Below are 27351 nucleotides of genomic sequence, written 5' to 3' on the forward strand. Positions count from 1 at the left end.
TCTTGACAATACCCCATAGATTCTCTATGGGGTTAAGGTCAGGAAAGTTTGCTGGTGAATCAAGCACAGTGATACTGTTGTTTTTAAACCAGGTATTGGTGCTTTTGGCAGTATGGACAGGTGCCAAGCCCTGCTGGAGAATGAAATTTCCATCTCCCAAAAGATTGTCTGCAGAGGAAAGCATGAAGTGCTCTAAAATTTCCTGGTAGATGGCTGTGCTGGCTTTGGTCTTGATAAAATTTAGTGGACCTGCATCAGCAGATGACATGGCTCCCCAAACCATCACTGATTGTGGAAACTTCACTCTAGACCTCAAGCAGCTTGGATTGTGTGCCTCTCCCCTCTTCCTCCAGACTCTGGGTCCTTGATTTCCAAATGAAATGCAAAATTTACTTTAATCTGAAAGCAACACCTTGGACCACTGAGCAACAATACAATTCTTTTTCTCCTTGGCCCAGGTAAGACGCTTCTGGCATTGTTTATTGGTCATGAGTGGCTTGACACAAGGAGTGCGACTCTGGATACGTCTGTATGTGCTTACTGTTTTAATGTTGAAGCAATGACTCCAGCAGCAGTCCACTCCTTGTGAATCTCCCCCCAATTTTAGAATGGCTATTTCTTAATAATCTTTTCAAGACTGTGGTTATCCCGGTTGCTTGTGCATTTTTTTGTACCACACTTTTTCCTTCCACTCCACTTTCCATTAATATGCTTGGATACAGCACTCTGTGAACAGCCAGCTTCTATATTAATGACCTTTTGTGGCTTACTCTCCTTGTGGAGTGTGTCAATGACTGCCTTCTGGACATGTGTCAAGTCACCAGTCTTCGCCATGATTGTGGAGCCTACTGAAACAGACTAAGGGACCTTTTTAAACGCTTAGGAAGCCTTTGCAGGTGTTTGTTAATTCTTCTTCTTTATTGAGATAAAGACTTTTGGATTTTCATTGGCTTTAATCATCAACATTAAAAGAGATAAACACTTGAAATAGATCACTCTGCAATAACTCTATATAATAAGTTTCACTTTGTATTGAAGAACTGAAATAAAAAAACTTTTTGCTGATTTTCTAATTTTGTGAGAAGTACTTGTTATGCTGTTAGCAGGGAATGAAAGGCAAGAGTTAGAAGAGCTAAAGCCAGTAATGAAGTAAGGCTTACAAAGCAGATCAAAAGCAGCTAAAAAGAACTTTGGGGTATGTCAAAAGCAAAATAAAAGTCAAAGATGCTATAGGATTTTTACAGGTTGAATAGGGTGAAGTGGTCAAAAAATGATTTTGAGAAGGCCGAACTTTTAAATTCCTATTTTGCATCTGTGTTCTCGAAGAAAGCAAATGTAACATCAACTGATCTTCACTGTTCCATTGAAGGAATAAAAGAATAAAAAAAGCAAACACACTTCTAGGATGTCTTAAGAGAAGCATAGAGTATAGATCATGTGACGTTATTATTCCCCTCTACTCCTCCCTGGTCAGGCCTCATGTGGAATACTGTGTCCAATTCTGGGCACCGCATTTTAAAAAAGACATTTCAAAACTGGAGCAAGTTCAGAGAAGAGCTACCAGGATGGTAAGAGAACTGCAAAGTATGTCCAGAAAGAACGGTTAAAGGCTCTCAGAATGTTTAGCTTGCAAAAAAGAAGGCTAAGAGGAGACTTAGTAGTGGTCTATAAATATCTGAAGGGCTGTCACAGTGTACAGGGATCATCATTATTCTCATTTGCACATGGAAACACGAGAAGCAATGGGATGAAACTGAAAGGGAGAAGATACAGATTAGATATTGGGAAAAACTTTTTGACAATGAGGGTGATCAGTGAGTTGAACAGGCTGCCACAAGAGGTGGTGAGTTCTCCTTCTATGGAAGTGTTCAAACAGAGGCTGGATATACATCTGTCTGAGATGATCTGGTTTATTCAATCCTTTGCGTAGGTGATTGGACACGATGACCTTTGAATTCACTTCCAATTCTAACATTCTATGATTCTATGATACTGTTGATCATTTGTTAGGTGTCACCTTGGTCTCATGATGGCAAAATGTGAACAACATGAAGTAAAGGACTGTTTAAAACCAATTCTAAGTGAACCCTGAAATGTATTGGCCAATCCATGGATCAAACATCTGTTGTGAATTTTGCCTTTATGATCCTTGTTAGAGAAGAGAAAGTTGAGCTGTGCAAAAAGTACTGAAACATTGAACAGTTGTACATTTCTATTCATAACTTTAGAGAAGATCACAATAAGTTCACCTGAAAAGGTTATAGTGCATTTTAGGTTCATTCGGAAATTTCACCCAAAAGACAAATATCCTTTTTGTTTAACTTTTTGTGAGTAGTGTATGGTGATGGTAGCATGACAGCAAACACAACAGCACCTATAACCTTATCCAAGCATGTTTGCTCATCACTGGGGAAGACCTAATTATGAAGATTAACGTCGCTTCTTGGGTCAAAATAGTGTGTGTACATGGCCGTCTCAGTCATTAAGTTATTGGTGTTTTTTTCAACTGGGTGAAAATAATATGAACAGACGTTGGGCCCACATGTACTGCAAAGCTGTGATGAAAGCTCCACTATGGATGACGCGCGGATACTGTATGGATCCGTGTTACGGCCCTTTGAAAAATGTGTGACTCTGTATGGCGCGTCCATATGGCTTTTATTGTTCCGTAAAAAAAACCCTTTAAGGGGAGAAAAAACCATTATACAGCGTGTGCCGGTAAATGCCATGCTTTATATAAAGTTAAAGGTACAGTGTATGCATATTGTCATCTACATAGATTGAGCAACTGAGTTATAGAAGAAAATGTTTGTGTTTTTTTTTGTATTTTGCTCCATATGTGTTAGTTGTGATGTGTAATTTGTACTATGTAGCATGTCATTTTATTTATTTTTTTTTTTTTTAGGCAAGCAGAGTTTGAAGATATATGATGGTCATGATTCAGTAAAGCGGAATCAGCCTAGGATGATCTCAGTTCCAAGAATTGCAAAAAGTGAAGAAGTGGTGGTAAACTGAATCTTAATACCCATTTTACTTGCAATTGTTATGGAATATCTACCATGAAACTTCTTTTTTTTTTTTGCAAATTAATTCTGTTAAAATAGTAATATAATGTCACACTGTGATCCTTTTAAATTGTTTTTATGTATCCTTTTTAAAATGGCTATTAATCCATACTGATTATATTGATGAGGGGTCCCTGCCGTTGACAAATACTCAGTTTAATGGCATCTGCTGCTAGATGGCATGTTATTTTCATGTCACCTGTCCTACACATTATTGATTGTAACTGAAAAAAATTCACTGAAGCTATAGCAGTTTGCCGTTTTCCTTGGAACAGATTTGTATTTTTTGATACTCAGCCTTTAAAAGAGAAACAGTGAAGTTAATACACTGAAAGAAATGACATGCTGTTTTTTTCCATGCAGTATGTGAATGAGACTTTTAGAACTTTCATTCTGCTGCCATAAAATTCCAAGTTTTTTCCACTCTTAAGGATGGACAGAAAAAATGTAGCAAAAAACTGCTACTTGTAAACAAGCCCGTAGACTCATTCGGAAACCCATTACTCGTTCAGAAACTTTTTACTCATTCACTACCAAATGATATTTAGTTTTAAAAGAATAAATATCAGGCCACTAAAAAGTAAGAGATCTCAACTAAATGTACTCATCGGGAGATTATGTAATTTCATCACTATACAGTGCCTGCAAAAAAATCTTTACAGTTTACCAAGGCTGGACTCCAATGAAGGAGTAGAACATCTCAAGGAGGATCACAAGAAAATGGACAGCACGTGACTTAAATATGAGTGTCTGAGCAAAGGGTCTGAATACTTATGACCATGTGATATTTCAGTTTTTCTTTTTTTTAATAAATTTGCAATAATTTCTACATTTCTGTCTTTTTTCAGTCAAGATGGGGTGCAGAGTGTACATTAATGAGAAAAAAATGAACTTTTTTGAATTTACCAAATGGCTGCAATGAAACAAAGAGTAAAAAATTTAAAGGGGTCTGAATACTTTTTGTACCCTCTGTAGGTGAAAAAAAAAAGCTTAAGGCTATGTGCACACATATGCAGAAAATTTCAGCATAAAAACCGGACTCCTTCTCAGAAACCGTGCGCTTTTTTTCTGCACGTTTTTGCGCAAAAAAAGTGCAGTTTTTATGCGTTTTTTTTCCGCGCGGCCCCAGACACAAAGAAATGCAGAAAAATCTGTGAAATTAATGAGCATGCTGCGTTTTTACCGCAAAGCATTTTTTTCGCGGAAAAAACGCATCAATATGCACAAAAAGTGCAAAATGCATTAAAATGAATGGGAAGCTTCTTTTAAGCGTTTTTTAAGCGGATTTTTTGGCAAATCCGCGAAAAAAAACGCTGTGTGTGAACACAGCCTAAAAGTGCTCACAAAGCCCTCCATGGCTCAGCACCACCCTACATCTCCTCCCATGTTTCAGTATACCACCCTACCCGCGCCCTCCGTTCTGCTGATGACCTGAGATTAGCATCCTCAATAGTCAGAACCTCCCATTCCCGTCTCCAAGACTTTACACGTGCCGCACCAATTCTTTGGAATGCACTTCCCAGGTCAATACGATTAGTCCCCAATCCCCACAATTTTAAGCGTGTCCTGAAAACGCATTTATTCAGACTGGCCTACCGCCTCAACATATTAACCTAACCTATCCCTGTGTGGCACAGCCAAAAGTTTTACCATAACCAGGTTCCCCGCATCATGTTCCCACATGCTTTATGCCTCCATTAGCCCTCTGTGTCTGTACTGTTACACACTTAACATTATGACTGGTCCATACAATCAGGGTAACTGTTACCACCCACCTTTCGTGTCTCCCTCTTTCCTCATAGACTGTAAGCTTGCGAGCAGGGCCCTCTTTCCTCTTGGTATTTGTTATAATCTACTGTATGTGATTATTGTTATGCTGTAATGTCTATTGTCTGTACAAATCCCCTCTGAAATGTAAAGTGCTGCGGAATATGTCGGCGCTATAAAAATAAAATTTATTATTATTATTATTATAAGTGACATGCTACAGTTTTCCAAATAAGTCAGGGAAAAAAAAGCCCAATGTGTGTTCATGTGATTTCTGAAATCTCATATCTTTTGCTGGTACTGTAAAATGCAGCTCAAAATTTGCATAAAAAGAAAGCAAAAATGCAACTTGTGAACATAGCCTTAAATCTGCACAAAATCTGTCTGTCACAAATTAGCAACGTGTGCATCAGACTACAGGATTCTCCTTCACTTTGCTGGTCAAGACTCCCTGGGTTTTGTGGCACATCCAGATGGAAAAACACAACGAAAATGCGGTAAAAGCGCACACAGCCTAACTGAGCCCAGCTGCTCTTCCAAAATTCACAGCACAAGCCACAGAGAGCCACTGAGTTCAGTTATCGGTTGGAGCACTGTCTAAGGCTAGGTTCACATTTGTGGATGGCCGAGCTGTGGAGGTCTGCGGACTTCCTCAGTGAAGCTCCGCCCACTGCCGCACCTCTTCCATCAAGCTCCTCCTACTTTAGCTTCGCATACGTCTGCATGCGGCCTGCGTACCCTATCTTTAACATTGGGTACGCACTTCATACGGATGCCTCCACATGCGTCGTTTTGACGATGCAGCGACCTGCGTCGAACGCAAAATGTTGGACTTTCATGCGGTCGCTGCATCGTCAAAACGACGCATGCGGAGGCATCCGCATACATCTGCACGACCTGCGTACCCAATGTTAAAGATAGGGTACGCCGGCCGCATACAGAAGTATGCGGAAGTAGGCAGAGCTTGATGGAGGAGGTGCGGCAGTGGGCGAAGCTTCTCGGGCGAAGTCCGCAGACCTCTGCAGCTCGGCCATCCGCAAATGTGAACCTAGCCTAAGTGATGCTGGGTGGCAGAGATTCAGCGCTAGATCCGGGGAGGGTGATTAAAGCCAGTTTGTTTTTTATAAAATAAAGTGCACCTGAGGACAGAGGTTTTCCAGAACTAGAAAACCCCTTTTACGTTACTTTAAAATCATTACCAATGCACATGAAGTACATTAAATGGCTAGTTAGATTTCAATACAGTGGAAATGTAACATTTTCTGTCTCCATATTGCAGGAAGCCTCCTTGAGGGCTTTTTACATTCCTGATGACCCACAAGACTATGAACTTCAGACACTGACTCAGCAAACGTTGGTTTCTGATGACATCATTAACAGGAATGGAGCTACAGATGATGGCAAAGGCAGTTCTGTGTTCAAGGAAACGACACCTGAGGCTTGGTTAATCAGGGCAAAGTTGAAGGAGCGAGAAGTCATCAAAGTTTATCCTGGCTGGATGAAGTAGGTAACATAACAAATTGACCTCATGGATATATACTGTGTGTGTGTGTGTGTGTGTGTGTGTGTGTGTGTATATGTGTATATATATATATATATATATATATATATATATATATATTTTACTATCAAGGGCCCCATCCTGGTGTGTGTGTATATGTATGTGTGTGTATTCTCGTCGTCAGCTTCCTGCTGGGCTTCCTGCTGGGGAGACGAGCGACGCGTGGACGCAGGCGGGAGGACGTCTTCATCGCCTCGTCTGACACGTAAGTAGCGACCCCCGACCCCTGCGATGTCGCTGGTGAGATCTGCCTGTGTGGCAGCTCACTAGCGACCACTTAGCGATGTACCAGCGATCCTGACCGCGTCATATCGCTGGTCGGGATCCCTGGTACATCGCTAAGGCTAGTTTCACACTAGCGTTTTGGAGCGCAGCGACGGCCTGCGCACGGCCGCTGCTAAGCCCCGCCCCCTGCCGCGCCCCCGCCGGTAGCTCCGCCCACCGGCGCATGACGCTGCATGCGCCCTGCGTCCCCTATCTTTATCACAGGGGGCGCAGGCCGTGCGCAGTATGCATTTGGCGGCGCATGCGTCCTTTTGACGGTGCGCCGACCTGCGCCAAACGCAACCTGCTGCATTTTGGTTGCGTCGGCGCACCGTCAAAAAGGCGCATGCGCCGCCAAACGCATACTGCGCACGGCCTGCGCCCCCTGTGATAAAGATAGGGGACGCAGGGCGCATGCAGCGTCATGCGCCGGTGGGCGGAGCTACCGGCGGGGCGCGGCAGGGGGCGGGGCTTAGCGGCGGCCGTGCGCAGGGCGTCGCTGCGCTCCAAAACGCCTAAGTGTGACAGTACCTTTAAAGGCATCCCTGGTATGGAAGTTAGGGCAACTCCACTCAGCGTTCTGGTTCTGACACCAAGCTCTCTTAAAGGGATCCCCGGTATGGACGTCAGGGCAATTGCCTTCAAATGCTCTGGTACTGACCCCAGGCTCTCTTAAAGGGATCTCCTGTATGGAAGTTAGGGCAAATCCCTCAGCGCTCTGAATCTGACCCCAGGATTATATTAAAAGGATCATTGGTATGGAAGTCAGGGCAAATCCACTCAGCTCTCTGGTTCTGATCCCAGGCTCTCTTAAAGGGATCCCCGTAATGGAAGTGAGGGCACATCCACTCTGCGCTTTGGTACAGACCCCAGGCCTCTCTTAAAGGGATCTCCGGTATGGAAGTTAAGGTAAATCCCTCAGTGCTCTGATTCTCGGCCCAGGCTACTATTAAAGGGATCCCTGGTATGGAAGTTAGGGCCATTCCACTCAGCACTCTTTTTCTGACCCCAGGCTGATGGGATGATGTGGGATATTAGGGGGAGTAGTCCGGTGGCTCTGGCTGACGGGATGATGTGGGATATTATAGTGAATGTGGCTATGCGGCGTGGGCAGGGCTATACACTCAGAGATATATATATATATATATATATATATATATATATATATATATATATATATATATATATATATATATATATAGAAATATGAGGAAATTGGGATCCAGCAAAAGGATGAAAGTTCACCAGATTTGTAAAAACTTCTTCTTTATTAATCCATTATATCATAAAAAGTATGAGGAACTCCAATCAATTAGTAGCATTCCAGCAAGGGACTACATGTTTCAGCACGGACTGTGAGGAAGGCACATAGTGCTGAAACATGTAGTCCCCAATTTCCTCATATTTCTATTTGTTGGGGCATACTCCCTGCCTGGATCCGTGCAAAGTATAGGGTGAACACCGATTACTGCATCAAGAGGAACTCCTTTATGGTGAGCTGGCTATATGTTTTTCACATTGTTTGAAAAAAAAAAAATATATATATATATATATATATATATACAGTGCCTACAAGTAGTATTCAACCCCCTGAAGATTTAGCAGGTTTGATAAGATGCAAATAAGTTAGAGCCTTCAAACTTCACACAAGAGCAGGATTTATTAACAGATGCATAAATCTTACAAACCAAAAAGTTATGTTGCTCAGTTAAATTTTAATAAATTTTAAACATAAAAGTGTGGGTCAATTATTATTCAACCCCTAGGTTTAATATTTTGTGGAATAACCCTTGTTTGCAATTACAGCTAATAATCGTCTTTTATAAGACCTGATCAGGCCGGCACAGGTCTCTGGAGTTATCTTGGCCCACTCCTCCATGCAGATCTTCTCCAAGTTATCTAGGTTCTTTGGGTGTCTCATGTGGACTTTAATCTTGAGCTCCTTCCACAAGTTTTCAATTGGGTTAAGGTCAGGAGACTGACTAGGCCACTCCAACACCTTGATTTTTTGCCTCTTGAACCAGGCCTTGGTTTTGTTGGCTGTGTGCTTTGGGTCGTTGTCTTGTTGGAAGATGAAATGACGACCCATCTTAAGATCCTTGATGGAGGAGCGGAGGTTCTTGGCCAAAATCTCCATGTAGGCCGTGCTATCCATCTTCCCATGGATGCGGACCAGATGGCCAGGCCCCTTGGCTGAGAAACAGCCCCATAGCATGATGCTGCCACCACCATGCTTGACTGTAGGGATGGTATTCTTGGGGGGGTCGTATGCAGTGCCATCCAGTCTCCAAACGTCACGTGTGTGGTTGGCACCAAAGATCTCGATCTTGGTCTCATCAGACCAGAGAACCTTGAACCAGTCTGTCTCAGAGTCCTCCAAGTGATCATGAGCAAACTGTAGACGAGCCTTGACATGACGCTTTGAAAGTAAAGGTACCTTACGGGCTCGTCTGGAACGGAGACCATTGCGGTGGAGTACGTTACTTATGGTATTGACTGAAACCAATGTCCCCACTGCCATGAGATCTTCCCGGAGCTCCTTCCTTGCTGTCCTTGGGTTAGCCTTGACTCTTCGGACAAGCATGGCCTCGGCACGGGAGGAAACTTTCAAAGGCTGTCCAGGCCGTGGAAGGCTAACAGTAGTTCCATAAGCCTTCCACTTCCGGATGATGCTCCCAACAGTGGAGACAGGTAGGCCCAACTCCTTGGAAAGGGTTTTGTACCCCTTGCCAGCCTTGTGACCCTCCACGATCTTGTCTCTGATGGCCTTGGAATGCTCCTTTGTCTTTCCCATGTTGACCATGTATGAGTGCTGTTCACAAGTTTGGGGAGGGTCTTAAATAGTCAGAAAAGGCTGGAAAAAGAGATAATTAATCCAAACATGTGAAGCTCATTGTTCTTTGTGCCTGAAATACTTCTTAATACTTTAGGGGAACCAAACAGAATTCTGGTGGTTTGAGGGGTTGAATAATAAATGACTCTCTGAATAAACTTTTCACAATTTAAAAAAAAATTAAACAAAGAAATAACATTCTTTTTTGCTGCAGTGCATTTCACACTTCCAGGCTGATCTACAGTCCAAATGTCACAATGCCAAGTTAATTCCAAATATGTAAACCTGCTAAATCTGCAGGGGGTTGAATACTACTTGTAGGCACTGTATATATATATATATATTAGCTGAAGAGCCCGGCGCTGCCCGGGCATAGTAGCTAACTGTGGTTAGTTCTAACAAATTATAATTATCCTCCATCCCATAGTCCCGTGCCCATATACCCATCATACATATCCACCATCCCGTAGGCCTGTGCCCATATACCCATCATAAATATCCTCCGTCCCATAGTCCCATGCCCATATACCCATCATACATATTCTCCATCCCATAGTCCCATGCCCATATACCCATCATACATATTCGCCATCCCATAGCCCCGTGCCCATATACCCGTCATACATATCCTCCATCCCATAGTCCAGTGCCCATATACCCATCACACATCCTCCATCCCATAGTCCTGTGCCCATATACCCATTATGACATCATCATCACCATGGCAACCGTTATGACATAACCGTCACCATTGCAACCTAGTAAGACATCATCGTCACCATGGCAACCATTGTGACAGCATCTTCGTCATTGCAACCTATTATGACATTAGCGTCGCCATGGCAACCATTATGACAATGAGGGGCGGGGCTTGCAACCTATGATGACATCAGCGTCACCATGGCAACCATTATGACATAATGGGGGCGGGGCTTGATACACACACACTTTTTCCCCATTATGTAGATAGGGGCAAAATTGTTTGGTGAATTGGAACCCGCGGGGTTAAAATTTCGCCTCACAACATAGCCTATGACGCTCTCGGGGTCCAGACGTGCGACTGTGCCAAATTTTGTGGCTGTAGCTGCGACAGTGCGGATGCCAATCCCGGACATGCACACACATACATACGCACATTGAGCTTTATATATATATATATATATATATATATATATATATATATATGTTCATTATAATTTGTAATAACCAACCGTAGTTAGTTGCTATGCCCGGGGGCAGCGCCAGGCTCTTCAGCTAGTGTGTATGTGTGTGTGTGTGTATATATATATATATATTATCATCCATACTGGAGTACATAGAATGATGAGGATATATGTCCCCTGTTGTGCTGCTATTCTTTAATACATAGAAAAAATAAGCCATTATACTCACCATCCCTATGCTCCCCTGCATCCTGTTCTGAAGCCAGCAGCTGACCTCAGCTTACAAGCAACGGGAGGGCATGACGTCACTGCCATGGGCCCTCCAGTCACGTGCATGCCAACATCAGCTGCTGGCCTCTGATTGGCCGTCTTCATGTCTTGCCGCTCACTGACCTGAATGATTTCGGCACCGCAGTACAAGTCAGCTAAATGTGCGTTCGAGGATGCACATCCAGTTGAAGATTGTGCTGCCATCATTGGACCCCCACCCACATGGTCGCGACAATTGAAACCGTGGTTGTTACTCCGCTGCTGATGATCATGCACTCTTCTATCTTTCAGTGACTCTAAAGTAGCAGCAAATAGATTGGAGTTTAATTTAAAGACTATAAAAGGGACTTTTGTTCTTTTTTGAGATTTTAGGGCCATAACTGCTTGGACATCCCCTTCTCAATTGCCGTTTTTCCCCATGAAAAAGTTTAAAACAGCCTATACTCGCTTTTGGATTGGTCACTGTTCCTGCGATGTTGGCACCTGGTGTCCCAGAACTCGTGTGGAATTGGGTGCAGGGCTCACATGGCATAACAGTCGGCGGACATTTCAGTTTCACTTCCTTTATACGAAACAGCTACTGTCGCTCTCTAACTTCCTCCAGATGTCAGTTATGTCAGAAGGAAGCGAGAGTGAAGCGGCTGCTGTTTGGCTGTAGTGCTCACGTGGCATAACAATGTCACGGGAGCTCCGGAAGATCAGGCGCCAACATTGCAGGAATCAATACAAAAATGGTGGGGGGAACAAGAGGCGCAATAGTGCCCTATCACTAGTGACACTTGAAGTATGAGCGGTATAATACAGTTCCACTCACCTATTCCAGTTGTGTAACCCACAACTGGCTTGAGAGCATATCACAGAATCAGCTGCTGCAGGACCTCCACCAACCACTCGCACGTGGAAAAAGCTTAAGAAAGTTGTGGGAAGCAGGGTGTGTTGCAGTCCGCGCTGCCGAGATTCACAAATCACCTGGGATACAAGATGTTGTAGTAGTGTACTCCTTTATTTCCTCCTACGCGTTTCGGCGCCCTTCCTGGCACCTGTTATCCCTGAGGAAGGTGCCAGGAAGGGCGCCGAAACGCGTAGGAGGAAAAAAAGGAGTACACTGCTACAACATCTTGTATCCCAGGTGATTTGTGAATCTCGGCAGCGCGGACTGCAACACACCCTGCTTCCCACAACTTTCTGAACATTGCAGGAATGGCACAGGATAAAGGCAGTTGTGATGTGATACTGGGGAATGTTGTAGCTCAGAATGGGTTGCCCTAGTAGTGGATAACCCCTTAAAGATACTCTGCCAAAATGTAAACTCTATAACTGGTTCCTCGAGTGTAGGAGGACATCCTAAGCACTGGTGACTTCCTGTGCAATAAGGGCGCCCCCTTCAAGCACCAAAGCCAGCTGTATCCTATGCTTGCTATAGTTGTGCCTCTGATTTTAGATTTTTCTTGAGGCTGTGACTGATTTATAATTTTTAGTCTCCTAATAGAGCAAGGAAAGGTAAATCTTTATTGTGTTGCTGCCACTATACCTTTGTTTTCATTGATCTTTTACTGAACGTTGTTTATTTGCTCAGCGTATATTGCTTAATAATTTGTTCTTCCTGTGCCTTTCAGTTTTACTGTTAATGTGTATGCATGGAATCACTGGTTAAGTGTGTGTTTTTACTTCAAAACAGGAAGGTGTATGACATTTGTCATCATATCAATTGACCATTTTGAGGAGGATGTGGTGACTGCGGAATGCTGTATTTTTGTGGTTTCTGAACTGTGTTGTAGGTTCTTCCATGCTTGTTATGCCCAGGAGTTATTACTGCATACATACTTTATATGTCCACCTTATTATGGTTACCTGGATTACAGTCAAATATCAAATAAATCATTGAATGAACAAATGCAAACTTTACTTTGTATTTCTGCTTAGCTGTGATAACAAAATAAAATGCACTTTTTGTGCTGCCTGTCTACTGTTTCACCATTCTCACTCTGACATATATCACATTGGCTACTTAAGCAGTTTAAAAAAAATAAATATATTTTTAATTTGGGCTTTTCTGTTTTGGATTACATAGCGTGCAAAGAGGCTGTATAGTGAATAGAAGCATGAACAATGCTATTGCTTTTATTGGACCCAGCTATCGCATTATCTTACAGTATAGCTTGTTGTGAGTTCATTTTCCCCTTCACCATTGAGGTCTGATGAACTCCCTCTTCTGGTGAAGGAAGGTAGTGAGGCTGATTACCAAGCACCCGAGCAGGATGATGATGACTGGGTGACTGGAATTGCTGACTGGATATAAGGCAGCCGACGCCCTTCTGCCTTGCTGGTGATTTCCCTGAGGGATTCTAGGAGACCAGTCTGATTCCTGCTCCTCAAAAGCTAAGTTTTCTGCTCTGCTTTTTGCATTTGTGTTTTGGTTTTGTTTTGCCTTGTTTTTCTGGATTTCTGCCATTCCCTGCTGTGGTGAGCTGAATTCCTTTTTGCTCTGTCTTCAGAAAATACCTGAGTACTGATATAGTCTTTTTGAAGCCTAGCGTCTTCAGGGCTTTTTTCCCTATCAGTCTGTTGGCTCTCATTTTGATAGGGTTTTGGCGGATTGCAGACAGCAGCTTTTCTATCCTGTCCTATTTAGTTAGCTTTGGCCCCATCATTTGCTCAGCCTATCTTTCTATCTGTGTGAGTGTTTTTTCATCTTGCTTCACCGTCATTATATGTTGGGGGCTGCCTATTGCTTTGGGGTCTGCTCTGGGGCAGTTTAGATTTCCCTTTCTGTCTTTAGGCTATTTAGTTCTCCGGTTGTGATCGAGGGGTCTAGGGCACCGTAGGAACCCCCCACGGCTACTGCTAGTTGTTGTTAATAGGTTCAGGGGTCTGCAATCCGATAGCTGCCAACTTCTCTGGTTTTTTGTTTTTGCCTCCTACGGTGACTCATTCATAACAATAGCTGCTGGGTCTATGCAGACATAATCAGATCTGCCAGTGACTTGTGACACGTCAGGGAGAGAGTTTTCCTTGTATCTGCCTCACTTACAGTGAGAAACTGATCAATAAGAAAATAAGTAATGTCCCAAAGAGGTATACTAGCAAGTGCAGCTGTGTCAGCACCTCATAGATGTATGAATGACTGTACTTGATAGTACTTGCGCCAGTATCTTTGTATTGTCTTGTCTTATATACCCCATGTGCGCAGGCGCGTTAGTGGTCACAGATGGGTCTTGAAACCCAGCCATCCATGCCTCTGCGCCTGTGTTGGCCGAAAATCTTCTGCATGGCACCTGTGCAGGCACTTCTGCATTTTTTTGGCGGATCTGTTATGCACTTCCTGGGCAGGCGATGCATTCCGCTGTGGATTTCTTACTCTGTTTCCAGTGCTCACGTGCACATTAACAACTGCCATTTCTATCTATGATTCTGACAACCATCCTGCACGACTGGAACAAAATCCAGGTAATATATTTATATATTATATCCACTATACCATTACTCTTGATGAAGCCAAATTCCAGAGTTGTGATACGCATGGAGTCTCTGCATCCTTGTCTGTATATCCTTACAGGTTACCACTTAGCTTCAATATTTCTTCTCTTGTGCATATGTTTTTCTGTCTTGTACAGACTTTATGTACAGATGATTATTTTTCACTCTTGTGCCAGCAGTGCATGCCTTTTCAAGTCCTCATTACATGGGATCTATGGCTGTTATTTTTAGTTGCATCTTTTGCTTCTGATATTGTGTTCATTAGTTGTCCATTTATTGCACATACACTTTACCTGATCTCTATTCGGTTGCATAAGATGTATATATCCTGGGCATTTCATATATATATATATATATATATATATATATATATATATATATATATATATATATATATATATAATGTATATATGTTATTCCATTTGGCTATTTTAACCATAGCACTTTATAGCACCTTTTTCCTTACTCTGGGCCTACTTCAGCAGCCATAGCTTATTCCCCTCAGTAGCATACTGTTGCGTGCACTATTATGAATGTATATTTTTTCTTGGTATTTATTTGGTTGCCTACTTTAACATCTTGCAGACTCCCAAGAATTAGACCCAACACTATAGTGTTGTAGTCCTATATATTTTTTTGTCATAGCCATATATGCTTTTACTTGTTTTTCTTGTCTGTCAAATTATTTATATTTATTTTTTGGTGATGCTTGTCCTTAGACTTTTTTTTGGCATGTGACAGGTAAATCCTGACTGAGATTTGCTGGTGCCCTCTTTTTCCCCCACTCTACATGCTGCCTAAACTACAAAAAAACATGAATCGGAGCCCATTTCCTTCCCTTCTAGCGAGTATACTTTAATTTGAAATGCTGCATCGTTTCAGAAAACAGACATTTAAAAGCTAGCCGGGGTCCTTGCCGCTCGGGTTACTAGTTCAAAAGGTGAGACCCCGAAAGATTCTCCCAACCCTGCTCCCCTTGTGTTACAGATCTCTCCCTAAATGTTTTTTTTATAGGGAGGGGGGGTGGGGAGAAGATGTAAAAAATCGATTTCTTGAACAAGTCACCCAAGCGTCAAGGTCCCCAGCCAGCTTTTAAATGCATGATCTTTCTGAAACACCACATCTTTTGTGTAAAAAGAAAACCTGGCTAAAGTTATTGGGCCAGTGTCCGATTCATGCACCCTGTGGACAGTAATGAATCAGTGGTCATGTTAATGTAAACTACAGGCATTGCAGGTTGGCGCTGTTACACTGATTAAAATGGTACCTGGATTGATTAAATCCGTCTTGTGGTTGTTTAATCTGTGTTTGCAGTTTTGACTTAATGAGATGCTCGTGCTCTGGCGCGGGCCCATGGGTGGAGCTTTTTTTGTTGCACTGGCCTCATCATCATCATCATTCTGGGCTTAAATGACAGGTCTTCAGTGACCTGCCTCCTATTTTACTTACTGCACCTGCGCATAATATTTTGGTCTTCAAAAAAAAAATATTTTGCTTTAGCAAATGGAGGCGCATGCGCAGTAGCATCTGTCGGCAACCGATGCTCTCAATCTGCATATGCGCCGCCCACTGTTCCGAGGACCAGACAGGTTTGCTTTAAAGAAGCAATCTTATCAAAGTTTTAATCCCCATATTATATTGCAATCATTATATTATATAGCAAGTACAAAAATAAAGATTGCGGACGGCACCGCTATTACCAGGTATCCGCTGGTGGTATATGTCTGGCAGCAAGCTGTCGTCCAGAGCTCCTGGGTGCTTGACCTTGCAGCGATCAACTCATTGAATCCATATAGAGGAAAGGTCGCACTCAACAGGATAAAATATGGCTAATTTATTGACACATAGTTACATGTCAGGTCAGAGTGGAAATACAAGAGTGTTCACAAGCTGACACGGGTCCCGTGGAAGCGCTAGAACAGCGCGAAACGGCCGTTGTCAGCTTGTGAACACTCTTGTATTTCCACTCTGACCTGACATGTAACTATGTGTCAATAAATTAGCCATATTTTATTCTGTTGAGTGCGACCTTTCCTCTATATGGATTCATTATATTATATAGCGCTGTGCACTTACAATTGCTCATTTTTCCTTTCTACCCAGCTAATTCCTTGCTTTCCTCTGCTCTGTGTAGAAACAGGAAGTCTCTTTTCCCTTCATTTATTATCCCACTCTTCAGCTCCTGACCCAGCTGTGCCTCCCCCCCCCATGCCAGGGACTTTTGCAGTGACTGATGAGTCCTACAGGGAATATTTACCTCCCGTTTCTACATAGCGCTTAGAAGTATTCAGCTAGTCTTTTTTTAATCTGTGATTAAAAAATTAGCTGGGTAGAAAGGAAAAATAACCAATTGTAAGTATGCAGTGCCATATAATATATGATGATTGCATTATATTAGGAGAATAAAAATTTTGATGAGAGGAGTGCTTATTTAACTAAAAGGTAAGACTCTGGAAAAGCGCTATGTTGTCAGTTTTACATTCAATGCTATTGGTCAGATTCTACCATCCTAAAGGCCCCTTTACATTTAGCGATGCACCAGCGATCCCGACCACAATACGACCCGGTCGAGATCGCTGGTGCATCGCTAAATGATCGCTAGTGAGCTGCCACACTGGCAGATCTCACTAGCGATGCTCGGCGGTCATACTTGCCTTTCAGACGAAGCAATGACCGCCGTCTTCCGCCCGCGTCCATAGCTCGCTCGCCGGCGCCAGCAGGAAGCCTGCGACGAGAAATGGACCAGGCTGATCTCGCGCGATCAGCTATAGCCAGCGGGGGAGCCGGTCGGAGGTATCACATGTAGCGATATCGCTGCTGCGTCACAAATCGGTGACGCTTTAGCGATATCGCTATGTGTAAAGCCCCCTTAAGTCGTGTATATGGGCATGTAGGTAATTGAAAGTTAAATATAATTATCTCCCTGAGAATTTGTCTTCAATGTATATTTTAAATTAAAGGGGGTGTTACCATTGTGAGGCATGTAGAAGTGAACTTTTAATCTCTTTATTCTTTATTATTATGTTTTTTCTCATCGACATACAGTGGGTCTGAAAAATATTCAGACCCCTTTAAATTTTTTACTCTGTTTCATTGCAGTCCTTTGGTAAATTCAAAAAAGTTCATTTTTTTCTCATTAATGAACACTCTGCACCCCATCTTGACTGAAAAAAAACAAATGTAGAAATTTTTGCAAATTTATTCAAAAAGAAAAACTGAAATATCACATGGTCATAGGTATTCAGACCCTTTGCTCAGTATTGAGTAGAAGCACCCTATTGAGCTAATACAGCCATGATTCTTCTTGGGGATAATGCAACAAGTTGATTTGTGGATCCTCTGCCATTCTTCCTTGCAGATCCTCTCCAGTTCCGTCAGGTTGGATGGTGAACGTTGGTGGAAAGCCTTTTTCAGGTCTCTCCAGAGAGTTTAGGTCAGGGCTTTGGCTGGGCCAGTCAGGAATGGTCACATAGTTGTCGGGCAGCCACTCCTTTGTTATTTTAGCTGTGTTCTTAGGGTCATTGTCTTGTTGGACGGTGAACCTTCGGCCAAGTCTGAGGTCCAGAGCCCTCTGGAAGAGGTTTTCATCCAGGATATCTCTGTACTTCGTCGCATTCATGTTTCCTTCAATTGCAACCAGTCGTTCTGTGACTGAAGCTGAAAAACACCCCCATAGCTTGATGCTGCCACCACCATGTTTCACTGTTGGGATTGTATTGGGCAGGTGATGAGCAGTGCTTTGTTTTCTCCACACATACCTCTTAGAATTATCACCAAAATGTTCTATCTTCATCTCATCTGACTAGAGAATCTTATTTCTCCAAGTCTGGTAGTCCTTCATGTGTTTTTTAGCAAACTCTCTTTCATATGTCTTGCACTGAGGAGAGGCTTCCGTCGGGCAACTCTACCATAAAGGCCCGACTGGTGGAGGGCTGCAGTGATAGTTGACTTTGTGGAACTTTCTCCCATCTCCCTACTGAATCTGTGGAGCTCAGCCACAGTGATTTTAAGGTTCTTTTTTACCTCTCTCACCAAGGTCTTCTCCCACGATTGCTCAGTTTGTCTGGACGGCCAGGTCTAGGAAAACTTCTGGTGGTCCAAAACTTCTTCAATTTAAGGATTATAGAGGCCACTGTGCTCTTAGGAACCTTGAGTACTGCAAAAATTCTTTTGTAACCTTGGCCAGATGTGTGCCTTGCCACAATTCTGTCTCTGAGCTCCTTGGCCAGTTCCTTTGGCCTCATGATTCGCATTTCGTCTGACATGCACTGTGAGGTCTTACATAGACAAGTGAGTGCCTTTACAAATCAAGTCCTATCAGTTTAATTAAACACAACTGGACACCAGTGAAGGAGTAGAATAGCATGTGACTTAAATATGAGTGTCTGAGCAAAGGGTCTGAATACTTATGACCATGTGATATTTCAGGTTTTTTTTTTTAATAAATTGCAAAAATTTCTACATTTCTGTTTTTGCAGTCAAGATGGGGTGCAGAGTGTACATTAATGAGAAAAAAAAAAACTTTTTTGCATTTACCAAATGGCTGCGATGAAACAAAGAGTGAAAAATTTTAAGGGGTCTGAATACTTTCCGTACCCACTGTATAGAGGACAATCTTTATCCCATCCAGTGCACAGCAGTAGCCTTCCTCCCCATAAAGCGCATCTTTCTGAAGGAGATCCTATCATCATAAGATTACAATTCTTCATCTAAGATCCAAATGGTTATATATACGTCTGAAATTTTTCTGCCTGTGATAATGTCAACCACTTCAGATTAGAATCTTTTGAATGGCAGAGCAATCTCATTTGAAGGCACAAAAAATCGTCATGAGGACTGTAGCAACCATGTGACAACCTGCCCATTCTTTATACCTTGGAAAGAGTTGAGTAACTTTGATGTAAAATTGAAGTAGCAGTATTTTGTTTGTTTCATCTGGAGAAACTAGAGGAATGGACTCAAGTGCTTCCCACCAAAGCTTTTCTGTTATTGCACAAATTAAACTGTCATTTCAGCTTACCAGAAAGTTGGGTCATGGAGGGCCTAACACCTAATATATGTGTGTTGAATGTTGATACTCTGCCTGTAGAGCATCTGGTTTTAAATGCCTCTATAAGAGGATATTTTGATACCCTTTATCTTGGGTGGGGTAATTGACTCATGCCTCAACTGCGGTACCTGTAAAAGGGTGAATGTGTGATATGAATTGGATTTGCATTTGGTCTCAGAAGAGGAATTCTTCATCTGAGAAAATATGATCAATCATGGTGACCATATGTTGTTTCCAAACCTCTATCTCCATTAGTGAAACTAAACATGTAAACTCCGGGTATAAAGTCTATAAAGTTCCCCAATACATTTCATGCCTTTCTTATTTGTACAGCCACTCTTATGTATATCTGTCACCTGTAATTAAGAGGGCATGCTTATATATTATTTATGTTTTGACATTATTGAAGCTTTAGGCAACCCATTTTTGTTAGATGGGTCCCCTGATGAGAAACTGATCCCAAGATGTCCAGCTTCTTGACCACCATAAATAAGGTGGTGTTGAATTTCCTTGTAGTACCACAACTTAAAATCACTGGTTCTCTGCTCTGGCTTTAGAGGATTCCCCCCTCTATGAACTCAAAATTCTTATTAGGATTTTACATCTAATTAATACAAGAAACTTCTACTTTAATTGTTACTATTGTTTCTTGGCAATACTTTATTACATTTTGATTGCTCAGATATCAAACTACAGTGACCACAGGCTGTGTATTAGTTCCCTGTAACATTTAAAACCACAACCTGCTCTTTCAGTTTCACATGCTGTTTTCCCCATGATGAATGCTGCTGATAGTGTTGCTACCCTATTAATGTGTGAATGTGCTCTACAAGAACTTTAAAACAGTATTTTATTGATTTATCTCTACGAGGGTGTACACATAGTGGGGATTATGGTCCCGATTCATCAAGTCTCTTAGTACTCTAGTATTGATGGAGTATGTTGGTGTAAGATGTGCCAAATGAATGTGGCACATGTTTTAGCTGCCGTGCCCCACTGCAGGAAATGTCCTGCAGTCAGGTGCAGCAGTGCGGTTCTTTCGTAATTTATAACCTAATTAATTGTAACATAAATTTATGATTAATTTTAAGGCTGCTCGGCCATGCACCCTACCCACTAAGCTCACACCTCTTTTCAAAAAGTTGGTGTATCTGGCATGGACGAAGTTAAAAACATCAAAAGTTGCAAGATTTTGCAACATTTCAAACAGCTTAAAGAGTGTCGGAAGGATCAACCATCCTAAGCTATCTATATGGGCATGTAGGTCAGAGAAAGTTCAGTAAGATGATATCTTGATATCTGTAATCCTATGTGTTATTCTAGAGAAATCAGTATTTTTCTTAAATGTAAATGATCTAAGATCTATGGGCTGGACACTGATCTCCCTGATAATCTGCCTCCAGAGCTGCTTAGATATTAAAGGGGGAGTTACCAGTGTGAGACATGTAGATCAGAAGAGAGGACTGTCAGCCATTACATGTCAAACACCCTCTTTTATTTAATACTAGCTGAAGAGCCCGGCGTTGCCTGGACATAGTAACCAACTGTGGTTAGTTATAACAAATTATAATGATTATATTGCACATAAAAACATTTCACATCATATATTCAACACTACAGATTTGCAACAAAAATTAACTAAACGATTACCCAAGTATTGATAGTATTTTATTTTCAACTCATTCAAGAGCCTATTGATAAACAACATGTGTATTTGTGTATCTACCCCTATCCTGTGTGATAATGTCTGCTGAGCTGTGTACCTTAACCTCTCCTGTGTGATACTTTCTGCTGAGCTGTGTATCTAATCCTATCGTGTTACTGACTGCTCAGCCGTGTATCTAATCCTACTCTGTGTGATACTGACTGCAGAGCCGTGTATCTAATCCTATCCTGTGTGATACTGACTGCTGAGATGTGTATCTAATCCTATCCTGTGTGATACTGGGCTCCCCCTGCAGTCTGTGTCAAAGGGTGGTCTCTGTTGGCACGGTAATAAATTGTGTTATTTCCAGCTTTACAGAAGGACAATAACACCATAGAAATAAGAATAGGCAAAATTGTTTGGTGAATTGGAATGTGGGGGGTTAAAATTTTGCCTCACAACATAGCCTATGACGCTCTCGGGGTCCAGACGTGTGACTGCAAAATTTTGTGGCTGTAGCTGCGACGGTGCAGATGCCAATCCCAGACATATACATACATACATACATACACTTTTTCCCCATTATGTACATAGTGGCAAAATTGTTTGGTGAATTGGAACGCGCGGGGTTAAAATTTCACCTCACACCATAGCCTATGACGCTCTCGGGGTCCATGTAAATCAATTAGCCGTGGAGACACCATCACATGTTTCTCAACGCAAGCAATGACTAGCCAGGTCTTTCACCAGGAAGGAACAACCACGGGAAGGGCAGTCTCCAATGAAGGAAACCACCTATGCCAAAACATGGTATCCATCCACAGACAGCTGTTTCGGGGTATTGCCCCTTATCAGTGTGTAGTAGGAAACTGGCTAGTAGGAGCAATGCCTAGTAAAAGACTATGAAAATGAAGATGAGTGACCTCATGGAGATCAACATCCAACACTGCGGAGACACCATCACATGTTTCTCAACGCAGTGATTCTAGAGCAATGCCCCCATCCCTTATGGGAAATATGCAAAAACATGTAAATCAATCAGCCGCGGAGACACCATCACATGTTTCTCAACGCAAGCAATGACTAGCCAGGTCTTTCACCGGGAAGGAACAACCACGGGAAGGGCAGTCTCCAATGAAGGAAACCACCTATGCCAAAACATGGTATCCATCCACAGACAGCTGTTTCGGGGTATTGCCCCTCATCAGTGTGGAGTAGGACCTGGCTAGTCATTGCTTGCGTTGAGAAACATGTGATGGTGTCTCCGCGGCTGATTGATTTACAGTGCCTACAAGTAGTATTCAACCCCCTGCAGATTTAGCAGGTTTGATAAGATGCAAATAAATTAGAGCCTTCAAACTTCACACAAGAGCAGGATTTATTAACAGATGCATAAATCTTACAAACCAAAAAGTTATGTTGCTCAGTTAAATTTTAATAAATTTTAAATATACAAGTGTGGGTCAATTATTATTCAACCCCTAGGTTTAATATTTTGTGGAATAACCCTTGTTTGCAATTACAGCTAATAATCGTCTTTTATAAGACCTGATCAGGCCGGCACAGGTCTCTGGAGTTATCTTGGCCCACTCCTCCATGCAGATCTTCTCCAAGTTATCTAGGTTCTTTGGGTGTCTCATGTGGACTTTAATCTTGAGCTCCTTCCACAAGTTTTCAATTGGGTTAAGGTCAGGAGACTGACTAGGCCACTCCAACACCTTGATTTTTTGCCTCTTGAACCAGGCCTTGGTTTTCTTGGCTGTGTGCTTTGGGTCGTTGTCTTGTTGAAAGATGAAATGACGACCCATCTTAAGACCCTTGATGGAGGAGCGGAGGTTCTTGGCCAAAATCTCCAGGTAGGCCGTGCTATCCATCTTCCCATGGATGCGGACCAGATGGCCAGGCCCCTTGGCTGAGAAACAGCCCCACAGCATGATGCTGCCACCACCATGCTTGACTGTAGGGATGGTATTCTTGGGGTCGTATGCAGTGCCATTCAGTCTCCAAACGTCACGTGTGTGGTTGGCACCAAAGATCTCGATCTTGGTCTCATCAGACCAGAGAACCTTGAACCAGTCTGTCTCAGAGTCCTCCAAGTGATCATGAGCAAACTGTAGACGAGCCTTGACATGACGCTTTGAAAGTAAAGGTACCTTACGGGCTCGTCTGGAACGGAGACCATTGCGGTGGAGTACGTTACTTATGGTATTGACTGAAACCAATGTCCTCACTGCCATGAGATCTTCCCGGAGCTCCTTCCTTGTTGTCCTTGGGTTAGCCTTGACTCTTCGGACAAGCCTGGCCTCGGCACGGGAGGAAACTTTCAAAGGCTGTCCAGGCCGTGGAAGGCTAACAGTAGTTCCATAAGCCTTCCACTTCCGGATGATGCTCCCAACAGTGGAGACAGGTAGGCCCAACTCCTTGGAAAGGGTTTTGTACCCCTTGCCAGCCTTGTGACCCTCCACGATCTTGTCTCTGATGGCCTTGGAATGCTCCTTTGTCTTTCCCATGTTGACCATGTATGAGTGCTGTTCACAAGTTTGGGGAGGGTCTTAAATAGTCAGAAAAGGCTGGAAAAAGAGATAATTAATCCAAACATGTGAAGCTCATTGTTCTTTGTGCCTGAAATACTTCTTAATACTTTAGGGGAACCAAACAGAATTCTGGTGGTTTGAGGGGTTGAATAATAAATGACCCTCTGAATAAACTTTTCACAATTTAAAAAAAAATTAAACAAAGAAATAACATTCTTTTTTGCTGCAGTGCATTTCACACTTCCAGGCTGATCTACAGTCCAAATGTCACAATGCCAAGTTAATTCCGAATGTGTAAACCTGCTAAATCTGCAGGGGGTTGAATACTACTACTTGTAGGCACTGTACATGTTTTTGCATATTTCCCATAAGCGATGGGGGCATTGCTCTAGAATCACTGCGTTGAGAAACATGTGATGGTGTCTCCGCAGTGTTGGATGTTGCTCTCGGGGTCCAGACGTGTGACTGCAAAATTTTGTGGCTGTAGCTGCGACAGTACAGATGCCAATCCCGGACATACATACACACACACTTTGAGCTTTATATATTAGATAGGCTCTGGAGGCAGATTTTCAGGGAGATCCATGTCCGGCCCATAACCCTGAATAGTTCATTTACATAGCGTGGATTTCTCTGCAATAAGACATCCAATTGCAGATATCAAGGTATCATTTTATTTAACTTTCTATAACCTACAAGCCCATATAGACAGAGATTGATCCTAGTTGCAGATACCTTTTATCGCCACTCTTCTAGGGAAAACCTTCATCTATGTTTCTAACAAACCTAAAGAAAAGTGGCATCTTACAATTTTTGTGGGTTGGACAGGAATAGAATCATGTTCTTTCTAAAGAAAGGTCAAAACTTCCTTGTATATTCACATTTATTTATTTTTAAATCAAAATAGAAGGATGTGAAGTGACCATTTCCAGCTTTTCATGCTTTTTTTAGTGTTGCTGCATTGCTTTCTTGCTTTAACTATGTTTGCCATTTATTATTCCTAGAGTGGGTGTGGCTTATATAGCCATTACGGTTAACCATGAGAACACTGTGCAAAGCGTCATTCAAGAAGTTCTGCCTCAGCTTGGACGCTTGGTAATTTTTATATATTTATTTTTTGTGTACTACAAAATGTTTCTCTCCTTTTCTAAGGGGTTTTCATTGTTTGAAGTATTAACATTTTCCCTTCACCCATAACAGCACACCTGAGAGAGGGATCCGCCCCGCCAGGACTGGAACTTACTGACATATAAGGGGCGACACCTCTCCTCCGCTTCATTTGGGTTCCTGTTCTGGAACGAGATCCCAGTCTGACAGCGGCGGTGCCTGTCATGGAAGACATAGCAGCAAACAGATGGGTGGCCAGATTCATTAAATCCTGCCAGAGGTCTAAACCAATCCCATTACCAAAAATAGCTCCCTGGGATTTAAACCTTGTGTTAGAAGCTCTCACGAAAGAGCCATTTGAACCAGTGCAACAACTACCAGTAAAATATCTCACCCTAAAGACCATTATTTTAGTGGCCCTTACATCGGCCCGTAGAGTAAGTGACTTGCAGGCCGTCTCAGTTAATCCACCTTATACCCAGGTGTACCAGGACAGGGTAGTCCTAAAAACAGACCCTGCTTATTTACCGAAAGTGGTATCAAATTTCCATCGTAGCCAGGAAATTGTCCTTCTGTGAGAATCCAAAAAACCCAGGAGAGGAGAAATTCCATAAACTAGACGTTAAAAGAGCCCTCTTAGAGTACATATTAGTGACTAGCCAGTGGAGGAGGTCCAAGTCCCTATTTGTAGCCTTTCAGGGTGCCAGGAAGGGCTATGGAGTATCAAAAGGGACTATTGCCAGATGGATTAGGGAGGCCATTAGTGTAGCCTACTCAGCTAGTGGTGTTTCGACTCCTGACGGCATCAAGGCTCATTCCACCAGAGCCGTGGCGACCTCCTCTGCTGAAAAGGCAGAGGTATCGATTGAGCAAATCTGTAAGGCTGCTACCTGGGCCTCACCCTCAACCTTTTTTAAGCACTATAGATTAAATCTATCCTCCTCTGCTGACTTAACCTTTGGTAGAAGGGTGCTGCAAGCGGTTGTCCCTCCCTAAGGTGTTCGAAGTCTCCAAAAATCTCTCAGGTGTGCTGTCATGGGTGAAGGGAAAACCACCATGGTTACTTTCCGGAACCCATGACAGCACCCGTATATCCCCCCCCCCCCCCTTTTCACCGTATGGGTGTGCACGTTAACAGGGTGTATTTGTGTGATGTGGTGTTGGATAAACATGTAACTAACCGGGAAGTCCTCTCAATGCTCTGAAGCGGGGGAGAGGTGTCGCCCCTTATATTTCAGTAGGTTCCTGTCCTGGCGGGGCAGATCCCTATCTCAGGTGTGCTGTCATGGGTTCCGGAAAAACCGGCTACCGGTAAGTAACCATGGTGGTTTTTATTATACCATTCAAAAAAAAATAAAGGTAACACTGACATCACACATTAGATCTGGAGGAATGAAACATTCAAGTTGAAAATCTTAAGTGATATAAATTGTGTATTTAATTGAGAAAAAAATGATGTATCAACCAGTCAGTTAAAACCAAAATGATCAACCAATTGAGGGCAGAATTTCAAATAGCTCATAAAGTTGAAGGGGTGTCCCAAGTTTAAAAGCCATAGGATAGGTGATAGTTTCCCAATCGCTGGGGGTCTAGCTGCTGGGCCCAAACTGATTACGTCTGTCAGATGTGCTCAGTTTGAGCCTGCAATTGAAAACTGCTTGTAAATGCCAATGGAGCCGCACAATGCTGGGCTGTAAGCACATGTTCCCCTAGATGACTTCATTCTCTAATCTCACCCTCAACCCTTCTTACGGTTTGGTCAGAAAGATGTACACCAGAAGCCTGCTGGTGTAGGGTTCTTGCAGTGCTCCTCCAGTTCCTTCACATACAAAGAAGCAGATCCTAGTTTTATTGAGGGAATGATGCTCTTCTAAGACCAAGTGTGGCTCTCCTCATGTAATGACGCATGTCCAATTTTCTGCTCAATGCTCTCGAGACTGCACCAACGGACAAAGCAAATCAATCTGTGATAGCACGTGAGGCATGGACCATTCTGGAGGAGCTGGACATCTTGTGCAACCTAAATGGGCTGCAGATAACTCCTCATGCTAAAAGGACACTAGTAAATCGAAAGGCTAAAGAAGAATTAGTTAGTAAGGATAAGTATAGAGGAATTTTCTGTCCACCACCTGCAGAACTATTATTCCCTTTCAATGGATGTCTTGCCATTACCTCCCCATTTTAACCATTGCCAATTTCATTTGCGCCATGACAAGTTAAATTTATCCACTGTTGCTTATGTCTCAGGTTGATAATCGCTTAAGTTTAATTGAGTTGAGGTTATATTGTGATGCGCAAGTGTTCCCTTAACTTTTTTGAGCATTCATATACTGTATAGAGATACAAATTAGTGACTTAACATTATTTCAAATTGTAATGTACAAGTGAAATTACATCTCTAGTACATGATCTACATTATTTTAAATTTATTACACATAGGTGTGCAGCTGCTTAAAGGGAACCTGTCAGCAGGATTGTGCACAGTAACCTACAGACAGTATCAGGTCAGCGCCATTATACTGATTACAATGATACCTTGGTTAATGAAATCGGTCTTGTGGTTGTTGTGTAAACTTTATTTTCAGTTTCTGAGATAATGATATGCTCGTGCTCTG

General features: G+C 42.6%; 1 protein-coding gene across 1 annotated transcript in view; it reads left to right on the forward strand.

The window, feature by feature from the left end:
* The window catches only part of LOC141052408 (diacylglycerol kinase theta-like), a 202299-nt gene that overhangs the window by 132994 nt on the left and 41954 nt on the right, over positions 1-27351 (forward strand). The window contains exons 8-10 of the mRNA XM_073549637.1: positions 2906-3006; positions 6112-6335; positions 24634-24724. Coding sequence (XP_073405738.1) covers positions 2906-3006; positions 6112-6335; positions 24634-24724 — 416 coding nt within the window. The remainder of the gene's footprint in view (positions 1-2905; positions 3007-6111; positions 6336-24633; positions 24725-27351) is intronic.

Source organism: Dendrobates tinctorius, unplaced genomic scaffold (genome assembly GCF_039654945.1).
Source record: "Dendrobates tinctorius isolate UK_male_01 unplaced genomic scaffold, ASM3965494v1 ptg000160l, whole genome shotgun sequence".
Classification (NCBI taxonomy): Eukaryota; Metazoa; Chordata; class Amphibia; order Anura; family Dendrobatidae; genus Dendrobates; species Dendrobates tinctorius.